Source organism: Anolis sagrei, chromosome 2, assembly GCF_037176765.1.
Source record: "Anolis sagrei isolate rAnoSag1 chromosome 2, rAnoSag1.mat, whole genome shotgun sequence".
NCBI lineage: Eukaryota > Metazoa > Chordata > Lepidosauria > Squamata > Dactyloidae > Anolis > Anolis sagrei.
Genome location: NC_090022.1, coordinates 176,546,277 through 176,558,332, shown reverse-complemented (window position 1 = coordinate 176,558,332; position 12,056 = coordinate 176,546,277). Strand labels below are relative to the sequence as shown.

At 43.6% G+C, this 12,056-nt stretch overlaps 1 protein-coding gene across 1 annotated transcript in view; it reads right to left on the bottom strand.

Moving 5' to 3' along the window:
• Positions 1 to 12,056, bottom strand: part of L1CAM (L1 cell adhesion molecule) — a 214,721-nt gene that overhangs the window by 60,423 nt on the left and 142,242 nt on the right. The window contains exons 13-16 of the mRNA XM_067464195.1: positions 7,385 to 7,548; positions 4,178 to 4,337; positions 2,568 to 2,692; positions 982 to 1,083 (exon numbers count right to left, since the gene is read on the bottom strand). Of these exons, the coding sequence (XP_067320296.1) occupies positions 982 to 1,083; positions 2,568 to 2,692; positions 4,178 to 4,337; positions 7,385 to 7,548 (551 nt within the window). The remainder of the gene's footprint in view (positions 1 to 981; positions 1,084 to 2,567; positions 2,693 to 4,177; positions 4,338 to 7,384; positions 7,549 to 12,056) is intronic.

The following is a 12,056-nucleotide window of genomic DNA, read 5'->3' as shown; positions in this document are numbered from 1 at the left end:
GGTGTAACAGGCTAACAGCAATAGCAGGTACGGGTCTGTGGCTTGCTCATTTCCAGGGCCTATTAGAGGAAAGACCAGGGTAATAGGAAGTATAAGGCTATATTCAACAATGTTTGGGGCTGGGATAGAACTGGTCATTCTCAAAGGCTTGTTGAAACCATCAAGTCTTCAAGCTCTTATGAAAAGAGGTGAGGGATGGGGCCTGTTTTCTTTAGAAGGGCGTTCCAGAGGTGGGGGGCCACCACTGAGAAGTCTCTCTCTGTCGTCCCCATCAACCGTACTTGTGACAGTGGTGGGAGCAAAAGGAGGGCCTCCCCAGAAGATCTTAGAGTTCATGCTGGTTCATAAAAGGAGATGTGATTGCAGAGATAGGTGGGGCCTGAACCGTTTAGGGCTTTATAGGTCATGACCTGCACCTTGAATTTGGCTCGGCAACTTATCGGCAACCAATGAAGCTGTTTTAATAGGGGCATTGTATACTCCCTATAGTTTGCTCCAGTAAGGAGCCTGGATGCTGCCCGTTGTACCAGTTGAAACTTCTGGGCCGTCTTCAAGGGCAGTCCCATGTAGAGCGCATTACAATAGTTCAGTTTGGATGTAACCAAGGCGTGGACCACCCTGGCCAAGTCAGACTTTACGAGGTATGGTCGCAGCTGGCAAAAACTCCTATGTTACTTTTCAAACTTCTGATAATGATAATGTGCTCTGATCAGTGCTATTGTCATTACCAACTGTAATGATGCTTCAAATCATATGGTTTTATCTGCATGTCTTACAAGTACACACTGCTACTGATTTTGTCAAAATTCCTGGTATTTAACTAAAATAAGGGGAGATGGTCTGACATAGGAGGATGTCCATGGGAATGACACCTTGAGTTATAACACTGGATGACACAAACCCTAGGGAATTTGCTGAATTTTCCACACTGGTATACACACCTTTCCCTCTAACCAGAAGTTACTCAGCTTTGTTGCTTACCTTCAATGTCCCGATTGTGGTCATCTCCAGGCGTCCAAGTCAGCTTCACCTGATGATCCTGCTGCCTCAACAATTCCAGATTTGACACAGGGCCAGGTTTGCCTGGCAGGGAGACCATAATGTGAGCCAAATGCAAACTACCTCCTATCAAAATCTTCTTCCCAATATATTTTTCAGAGTTGGTTGCACACATTTTAAACTCTGGGAGAGAAATTCCTCTCTACTGCCCCAACAGTTGTATACAACCTAAAGCTATTGCTAATTGGTTAATCCTTTGCTCTTAATCAAGGAATGGGTTTAATTTAAATAAAGCCTATTTCTCAATTTTGAAAGCTATCCAAGGAGATATATGATTTCTGTATTTCTAATTCTCTGAAGATGATGATATTGGCCTGAATTAGATTGATACTTATGAGTATATAATCAATAGAATCTAGCTATGTGTTGACACTATTCAACACATGATTTAGTGTGTCTACTGTAATTGATTCAAGGCAGTATTCAGATGTATACTCTTTATTGGGTTGTTGTAGGTTTTTTCAGGCTATATGGCCATGTTCTAGAGGCATTCTCTCCTGATGTTTCGCCTGCATCTATGGCAAGCATCCTCAGAGGTGGTGAGCTACCTCTGAGGATGCTTGCCATAGATGCAGGCGAAAGGAGAGAATGCCTCTAGAACATTGCCATATAGCTCGAAACTTCTGAAGATGTGAAACGCCTGCATCTATGGCAAGCATCCTCAGAGGTAGTGAGCTACCTCTGAGGATGCTTGCCATAGATGCAGGTGAAACGTCAGGAGAGAATGCCTCTAGAACAAGGCCTTATAGCCCAAAACCTCTGAGGATGCTTGCCACAGATGCAGGCGAAATGTCAGGAGAGAATGCCTCTAGAACATGGCCATATAGCCCGAAACCTCTGAGGATGCTTGCCATAGATGCAGGCGAAACGTCAGGAGAGAATGCCTCTAGAACATGGCCATATAGCCTGAAACCTCTGAGGATGCGAAACGCCTGCATCTATGGCAAGCATCCTCAGAGGTAGTGAGCTATCTCTGAGGATGCTTGCCATAGATGCAGGTGAAACGTCAGTAGAGAATGCCTCTAGATCATGGCCATATAGCCCGAAACCTCTGATGATGCTTGCCATAGATGCAGGCAAAACGTCAGGAGAGAATGCCTCTAGAACATGGCCATATAGCCCAAAAAACCTACAACAACCCAGTGATTCTGGTCATGAAAGCATTCAACAATACATTATACTCTTTATTACTGCAACAAACCAAAAGCAGAGTAATAAAATCTTACTTAAACTACCATCCATTTAAAATACCTTCTGCATATTAATATTGGCTATAACAATTGAGCACATTGATGGGGAAGAATTCCATCCACTGATAATCAAAAAGGATGATCTAGTTACTGTTTAAGATCTGTAGCTCTCCTTGGTGAGAGCTGGCCTTTCTTCCATGGAGCCCCCAAATCGGCCATGTGTGGCAGTCACCTCACTACATTCCTCTGACCTCATGCTTGCTTGGTCTGTCCTCCAGAGGAAAATAACCCAGATTTTTACTTTTTTTATATACTTGCCATACACCACAAGCTTGGCACTTTTCTCCACAGAGTCAAGAGCGGTCCAAGCCAGGCAGCTGTATATTCCTTGATCCAAATAATCCAGGTTGGTTATCGTCAACGATGTTTCGTTGAAGAAATATCTAGGGCACAATAAATGGAATACATTTTGACTCATGGTGGGTGGATTCCAACATCTCCTGATCTATTTGTGGAGATACACTATGCCAACCTCAAGAAGCCCCCTTTTTTTCATGTCAGGAGCAACTTGAGAAACTGCAAGTCGCTTCTGGTGTGAGATAATTGGCCATCTGTAAGGACATTGCCCAGGGGATGCCAGGATGTTTTGATGTTTTACCATCCTTATGGGAGCCTTCTCTTATGAAGCCCCCAGGTAGAACAGCAACACTGCACAGTCCACAGCAGCTGAGTCAGTCTACATGCACAATATTACTATAGGTGTAACTCTTCTTCCATTGTTGCAAGAGGAATGTATCCCCAGAGTATATTTCCCCACCTGTATGAAGGTCTATATTTATGACCCCGTTCCTTTACGAGTTTCTCCTCCACAAACAATCTGCTCCATCCCTATCTCATCCTGATTTTAGCATTTTTAGTATCTTAGTTTTTATCTTGCACATGCGGCCCGCTCGTAGTTATGTCATTTTAGTGTATTGTGTATGACTTTGCTTTATCGTTTTTGTACTCATATGTTGTATGTATTTTACTGTGTTGTTATTGTGTTTTGGTTTTACTTTATTGTAATATGCTGTTGGGCTTAGTCTTATGTAAGCCTCCCTGAGTCCCAATTGGGAAGATGGTGGCGGGGTAGTAAATAAAGATGATGATTTTTTTTTAATCGTGTCAGGAGCAACTTGAGAAACTGCAAGTCGCTTCTGGTATGAGAGAATTGGCCGTCTGCAAGGACGTTGCCCAGGGGACGCCCGGATGATTAAAGAGCATTCTGAAACCCACAAACGACAGAAATGGGGCAAACTTCCCACACAGAACCCCCACGGCCAACAGAAAATACTTAAGGCCATCCAGTCCAACTCTCTTCACCAGGGCAAGAAAATGTAATCAGAGCCCTCCTGACAAAGAGCCATCCAGTCATAAATATAGATAGATAGATAGATAGATAGATAGATAGATAGATAGATAGATAGACAGACAGATAGATAGATTTTTTTTGTCGTGTCAGGAGTGACATGAGAAACTGCAAGTCGCCTCTGGTGTGAGAGAATTGGCCGTCTGCAAGGACGTTGCCCAGGGGACGCCCGGATGATTTGATGTTTTTTACCATCCTTGTGGGAAGCTTCTCTCATGTCCCCGCATGAGGAGCTGGAGCTGATAGAGGGAGCTCATCCATCTCTCCCCGGATTCGAACCTGTGACCTGTCGGTCTTCAGTCCTGCCAGCACAGGGGTTAAACCCACTGCGCCACCAGGGGCTCCTGAAGATGATGATGATGATGATGATTATTATTATTATTATTATTATATTGCACAATGGTGAATAGTCTTTCGTACATATGTAGAGCGATTTACATATGCACACATCCCTAACAAAATACCAACTAGCTTCTCCTAAACTACAGGCATACAAGAGAGGTTTTCCAATTCTACTCACTTCTCATTTTCATCCGATTCCGGAATATCCTTCCCATTTCGACGCCACTTGATGCCGTGCCCTGGAATGGTCTCGTCGAACAGCACCTTGCAATGGAAAGTCACAGTCTCGCCCTTCTCCTCCTCTGTGTTTATAGGCCCCACTTCAAATGTTGTGGCTCCTAGGGATAGAAATAGGAGTTGTGCCTTCTCTACCCATCATGCTTTCCTGAAGATTGAAGCGATTATAGCCTAGCAGTACTTTCATGAACCTAGTTTGTATGGCCCTCTGTGCTGGTACGGCTGTACCAGGAGCTCCAACTTCTTTTCCTTTCTATTGAGTGTTTGCATGTATTCCAAAGTTCCATGCATTTTGCAATAAGGTGGCTTCCCTTGGTTTGCAATAATAGGGCCAATGACCCATCAATTATCATTATGTTCTTTAGTTCCACCCCTTTTTCTGGGTTAAGGAGGGGAAAAGGGAACCTTTAGCTCAGTTATCACGGAGAAGCCTTTCCAACAGGATGTGTAAGATTCTCCCACCTGTAGAAAGCTTCATTTCTCACAAACTTCGGGGGAAAGCAGTTCCACAACTTTACTAAGAAATACAGCCAGCTTTGTATTTAGTGACATGACAAATCTAATGCTTCTAAGCACTTTGTGAGTCTTTGGCCCCTTCTACACAGCTATATAAAATCCACATTGAACTGGATTGTATGGCAGTGTGAACTCAGTTCAAAGAAGATATTGTGGATAATCAGCCCTGATATTCTGGGTTAGATGGCTGTGTGGAAGGACTCTACATGGACTCACAGTCATCTCAGCAATCTATATAAATAAAAGGGTAATGTTCGTTTGTGAGATAAACATAACTCAAAAACCACGGGATGAATGGACACCAAATTTGGACACAAGACACCTATCAGGCCAACAAGTGACCATCACTCATAAAAACACTGAAAAGCACAGCAGAAGGGACTTAAAAAGCCAAAAAAATACATTACAACGCATGCACAAAACCACATATACACACAAATACACATATATACACACACAAAACACATCTACACAGACTGGGCCACAGCAAGGCGTGGCAGGGGATGGCTAGTACTATATAATAATTGAGCAGCTTGTATGTGCACATGCATTCAAGTCACCTGTCAATTTATATTCATAGAATTTTCTTAGGCAAGGCATATTCTGAGGTTGTTTTGTCAATTCCTTCATTTGAAATAAACTCTACAATCCCTGGATTCATCAGCAATCTCCCACACAAGTATTACACAGATCCGACCCTGCTTGGCTCCAAGATTGATAGGCTCTGTTGCTGTTTAGGATATTTTAGCCAGATTCTGAAGAAATGACTGAGATGACTTAACTAATATCCAACACTGAAATAAGTGCAATGTCCACTAGTTGGCAATGGCTTCCCTTCAGCACCATGCCTGAAGAGGTACCAATTTTACTTTGAAGTGGTTTCCAGGCCAGAAACCAATCGATGTCCATCCCACTAAAAAGACTTTTTTGTTTTTGTTTCAGGAGTGACTTGAGAAACTGCAGGTCACTTCTGGTGTTTCTATGATATTGTTTCTAGCACCCTTCTGGTGTTTCTATGATATTGTTTCTAGTGCTAGAAACAATATCATACGAAAGCCGACTGGCACAACCTGAGGATCACAACCAGACACAGTGAAGACATCTGCCCCTGCGCTATGCTACTCTGCTGCTGAGTATGCATGCCCAGTGCGGAACACATCTCACCACGCTAAAACAGTGCCTGTGGCTCTTAATGAGACATGCCGCATTATCACGGGGTGTCTGCGCCCTACACCACTAGAGAAATTACACTGTCTAGCCAGTATTGCCCCACCTGACATCCGCAGGGAAGTAGCAGCCAATAGTGAAAGGACCAAGGCAGTGACATGTCCAGCTCATCCCTTGTTTGGGTATCAGCCAGCGCGTCAACGACTTAAATCAAGAAATAGTTTTCTAAGATCTACAGAGACACTCACTGGAACACCCCAGCAAGCGAGAGTCCAAAAGTGGCAGGCTCAAATCCAAAACCTCAATCAATGGCTGACACCAAATGAGAGACTCCCCCTGGGCACACAGAAAACTGGGCGACTTGGAAGGCGCTGAACAGACTGCGCTCTGGCACCACAAGATGCAGAGCCAACCTTCAGAAATGGGGCTACAAAGTGGAATCTTCGACATGCGAGTGTGGAGAAGAGCAAACAACTGACCACCTGCTGCAATGCAACCTGAGCCCTGCTACATGCACAATGGAGGACCTTCTTGCGGCAACACCAGAGGCACTCCAAGTGGCCAGATACTGGTCAAAGGACATTTAATCAACTACCAAGCTTGCAAACTTTGTGTTTTGTGTGTTTGTTTGTTTGTTTTGTTAAAACAACCACAACATTTTTTTATTGATTAGCCAGTTGGCCTTATCAAAAACAGACATTGTAAACACAACATCCAACATCCAACATACATCTGGTCCTATTAAAATAGAATATAAATATATAGGAATTTATCAACTTAAAACCAATGTAGCTTAGTCATAGATATATGCATCAACTATCCTCGTCTCCCCTACACTGCACCCCTATCTGATCTATGTACTCTGTTAAAAATGTAATACAACTGTCTGGTTGCTCCTGACACAATAAATAAATAACTTCTGGTGTGAGAGAATTGGCCATTGCCCAGGGGACGGCTGGATGTTTTGATGTTTTCCCATCCTTGTGGGAAGCTTCTCTCATGTCCCTGCATGGGGAGCTGGAGCTGACAGAGGGAGCTCATCTGTGCTCTCCCCGGATTCGAACCTGCGACCTGTCGGTCTTCAGTCCAGCCTGCACAAAGGTTTAACCCACTGCGCCATCATGGGCTCCTATATTAAAGACTTAAGAAACAAGACTACTGGCTAGACTGAATCATGACTGGATTTCACTGTCTAGCATTACCTATTTATTAAATCTACTTCATTTCCTGACAGCACAGACAAAAGCAAGGGTTTATGGAGACTGCAGTCAAAATATCTGGGAGATCAACGTTCCCCCCCCCCCCCCCCCAAATTTAAGGATGCCAAAGAAACTGTTTCATCCCATGTCCTAACTATATCTAATTTACTGTCCTATCCCCTCATATGATTCATTTATCTATTCTAAATGTTTTTCCCTGTCACATTTTCCTTCCGATTGCAAATATACAACATCCAATTCCTGACCTTTGACAATGAGGTGGGCAGTGATGGTGTCTTCATAGTCTCCATTACTAGCTGTACATGAGAAGTTTCCTGCATCTTGACGTCTGACTTGCTCAAGCAGCAAAGTCCCATTTGAGAATAGCAAACTCCGCGGGTCATCTAGGACATACTTGTCATCCGTCATCCTGTAGGAGCGGGAAGGTTGAGAGAAGAGGCATAGCGTGGGACAGAAAAAGAATCTGTTATTAACATGTTTAATGGGGCACCATTACTCTCCTCCCCCAGCTCCCAAACATCCCAACGCAGAACTCTAAAATCTGTGAATGAGGCATAAATCCAACAAGTGAATCTCCCTGATGCCACATCTCACCATCTCTATGCCAGGAAAAATATCTTTTAGATTTTGTGCACGGCATATATTGATTCAAAACACCTCCGGGATCTAAATAGCAACCACTGCAAACTGATCATCTACTTCAGTGGTTCTCAACTTTCCTGATGCCGTGACCCCTTAATAGAGTTCCTCAAGTTGTGGTGACCCCTCAACCATAACATTATTTTCATTGCTACTTCATAACTGTGATTTAGCTACAGTTATGAATTTTAATGTAAATATGCAGGATGAATTTTCCTTCACAGAACCAAATTTGGTACAAACACCCGATACGCCAAAATTTGAATACTGGTGGGGTTGGGGCAAGTCCGTAGCCAGGATTTTGATTCGGGGGGGGGGGTGAGTTTGATTCGGGGGGGGGGGGCTGAGTCTGAGTGAAAGAGGGTCTACCCTAGCAAACCTTTTGTATCGTTACTCCAATACCCTCATGCATATGGGATATATTGAGTATGGTGATCAGATCATGATATGAATAAACATAACAGTTTAAATAATGTACCAGTAAGGCCTTCCCGTGGACCATTTGGGAGTTGACATTGCTGGGATTTATAGTTCACCTACACTCAAAGAGCATTCTGAACTCCACCAATGATGGAATTGAACCAAACTTGGCACACAGAACTCCCATGACCAACAGAAAATATTGGAAGGGTTTGGTGGGCATTGACCTTGAGTTTTGGAGTTGTAGTTCACCAACATGCAGAGAGCACTGTGGACTCAAACCAGGCCCGTAGCCAGGATTTCGTTTTGGGGGGGGGGGGGGGCTGGGGGGGGCTGAGTTTCGGGGGGGGGGGGGCTGAGACTAAGTGAAAGAGGGTCTACCCTAGCAAACCTTTTGTATCATTACCCCAATACCCCCATGCATATGGGATATATTGAGTATGGTGATCAGATCATGATATGAATAAACATAACAGTTTAAATAATGCACCAGTAAGGCCTTTTCGCGAACCACCATGAGAATTTGGGGGGGGGGGGCTGAAGCCCCTCGAGCCCCCCCCCCCCCCCCGGCTACATGCCTGGCTCAAACAATAATGGATCTGGTCCAAACTTGGCACGAATATTCAATATACCTAGATGTGAACCCTGGTGGAGTTTGGGGAAAATAAACCTTGACATTTGTAGTTTCTGGGATTTATGGTTCACCTATAATCAGAGAGAATTCTGAACTCCACCAATGATGAAACTGAACCAAACTTCCTACACAGAAAACCCATGAACAACAGAAAATACTGTGTTTTCTGATGGTCTTTGGGGACCCCCCTGACACCCCCTCATGACCCCCCCAGGAGTCCCGACTCCCAGGTTGAGAAACGCCAATCTACTTTAAGTGTCGTTGTTAGCACTTTCCCACACATCTGGAATAAGCTTCCCTTCATTTCCCTACCTGCCTTGCCCAACTGTCCCCAAAAGACTCTTTTTTAGAACAGGATCAATCAGAATTTTACCCTTTTGGTGTCAAACCAGACATTAAGAGAAATCTGTCTTTCCTCCAAGTAACCTATTTTTAATCTCACGGCAGGATTTCCTTATAGTACAGATACATGACTCATCAAACAGACTTGCAAATGAATGCCCTGATTACTTTGCCAACAACCAATCTATCTATCTAACTATACACATAATAAAGGGGGAAAATATGTATGTGTGTATGCGTCTGGGGTGCCCATTTATTTATGTATTTATTTACTACTAGCCGTCCCCTGCCACGCATTGCTGTGGCCCAGTCTGTTGATCTGGAAAATCAAGTAATGAGAAAGTGCTGGTTTCTAATATATGTAATGTCTTTATGCTTGTGGGTAAACAGTATTTCTTGCTGTTTCTTTGTCAGTGTTGATGTGGAAATTGTCTGGTCTGCCTACTCTGGAACATGCAACATGGAAATTGTCCTTCTTTAAGGGTCTCTTTCAAATCTATACTATATCTCTGTGTGTGTGAATTATTTCTATCTATCTAATCTATGGCTGGATGGCTCTTTGTCAGGAGGGCTTTGATTACGTTTTCTTGCCCTGGTGGAGGGAATTGGACTGGATGGCCTTCAGTATGGGTGTTCTGTGTGGGAGGTTTGCCCCATTTCTCTCGTTTATGGGTTTCAGAATGCTCTTTAATTGTAGTGAACTATAAATCCCAGTAACTACAAATCCCAAATGTCAAGGTCTATTTCCTCCAAACTCCACCTGTGTTCATATTTAGGCATATGGAATTTTTGTGTCAAGTTTGGTCCAGATCCATCATTGTTTGAGTCCACAGTGCTCTCTGGATGTAGGTGAACTACAACTCCCAAACTCAAGGTCAATGCCCACCAAACCCTTCCAATGTGTTCTGTTGGTCATGGAAGTCCTGTATGCCATGTTTGGTTCAATTCCATCATTGGTGGAGTTCAGAATGCTCTTTGATTGTAGGTGAACTATAAATCCCAGCAACTACAACTACCAAATGTCAAGGTCTATTTCCTCCAAACTCCATCTGTGTTCATATTTGGGCTTATGGAACATTCGTGCCAAGTTTGGTCCAGATCCATCATTGTTTGAGTCCACAGTGCTCTCTGGATGTAGGTGAACTACAACTCCCAAACTCAAGGTCAATGCTCACCAAACCCTTCCAGTGTGTTCTGTTGGTCATGGAAGTCCTGTATGCCATGTTTGGTTCAATTCCATCATTGGTGGAGTTCAGAATGCTCTTTGATTGTAGGTGAACTATAAATCCCAGGAACTACAACTCCCAAATAACAAACTCAATGTCATCACTCAAAAAATTGGGTTAGTAGGTGCTGTGGCCAACCTTCCATCCCTCTTTCTCTCTCGCCTTCCTTCCTTCGATCCCTCTTTCCTTCGTTCCTTCCTTTTTCCTTTCCTTCTCTCTTTCTCACTACTCAGGAGACACCAATGGCCCTCCCTCCAATGACACTGCAGGTTATAGTGGGCCCTATAGACATGTACAAGACCCCTGCCAACGTCCTCCACAAACACCATACTGCCTCATACTAGGACAATTTCATCCTAGATTTTATGTGTTTCCTCCACCATAGACATCTCAGTATTTCTTACTCTCTCCATTGGTGTGGAATTTGCATGACCCCGCCCACTGCCTCTCCCTTAACCCTTTCCTATTATTTTCTATGGGACGCAGCAAACAAAGGAACTGATCAGCAACCGAACATACTAGAGAGATCTGGGGACAATTCACCATGGTTTAGAGCAGTTGTCGTATTGGGATGTATAGTTCATCTGCAATCTAAGAGCACTCTGAATTCCACCAATGATGGATCTGGAAGTAACTTGGCACACAGAATCCCCATGACCAAGAAAAAAATACTGGCGGTCTTTAGAGGGAGTTATAGGAGTTGTAGTTCACCTACATCCAGAGAGCACTATGAACCCAAAAAATGGCAGATCTGGACCAAACTTGGCATGCAAATCCGATATGCCCAAATGTTAATACTAATGGGTTTTGAGAGCAATTGGCCTGGACATTTTTGAGTTGTAGGTACTGGGATTTATAGTTCACCTATAATCAATGAGCACTCTGAACTCCACCAAAGATGGAATTGGACCAAACTTGGCACACAGAACCCCCATGACCAGCGAAAAATACTGGAGGTCTTTGGGAGACATTCAACTTGATTTGGGGGGAGTTGTAGTTCACCGACATCAAGAGAGCACTGTGAACCCAAACACTGATGGATCTAGACCACATTGGCACACATACATGATTTGCCGAAATTTGATTACTTGGAGGGGTTTGGGGGGAACTGACCTTCCTTTCTGGGAGTTGTAGTTCACTCATAACCAGAAAAACTGTGACCTCCACCAATTATAGCCCTGGACCAAATTTGGTACACAGAACCCCCATGACAAACTCAACCTACTGGGGGCGAGTTTGAGTTAGCAATGGGAGTTCTGTGTGCCAAATTTGGTCCAGGTCTATCATTGGTGGAGGTCACATTGAAAGTTGTAGTTTACCCTACAGCCAGAGAGCACACCGAACCCCACCAATGATGTATTTAGAGCAAACTTGCCCAACATAACAAACTTTAAGTACTGATAGAGTTTTTCGGGGTTAACCTGACATGATGTGAGTTGTAGTTCACCCACAACCGTATGCATTTTGTACAATTAAAAATTGACTTTTTCAAATAACCCAGGCAACACTGGGTACCCAAGCTAGTCAGAAGATAAAGGAAGCTAAATGCAGGATGGGTGAGTAAAGACAATCATGCACTGTGACAAACAAATGTCTTTCACTATTTGGGTGAGATTCACTGCAAATAGTGTGATGACTATAATGCCTAGTTTGATC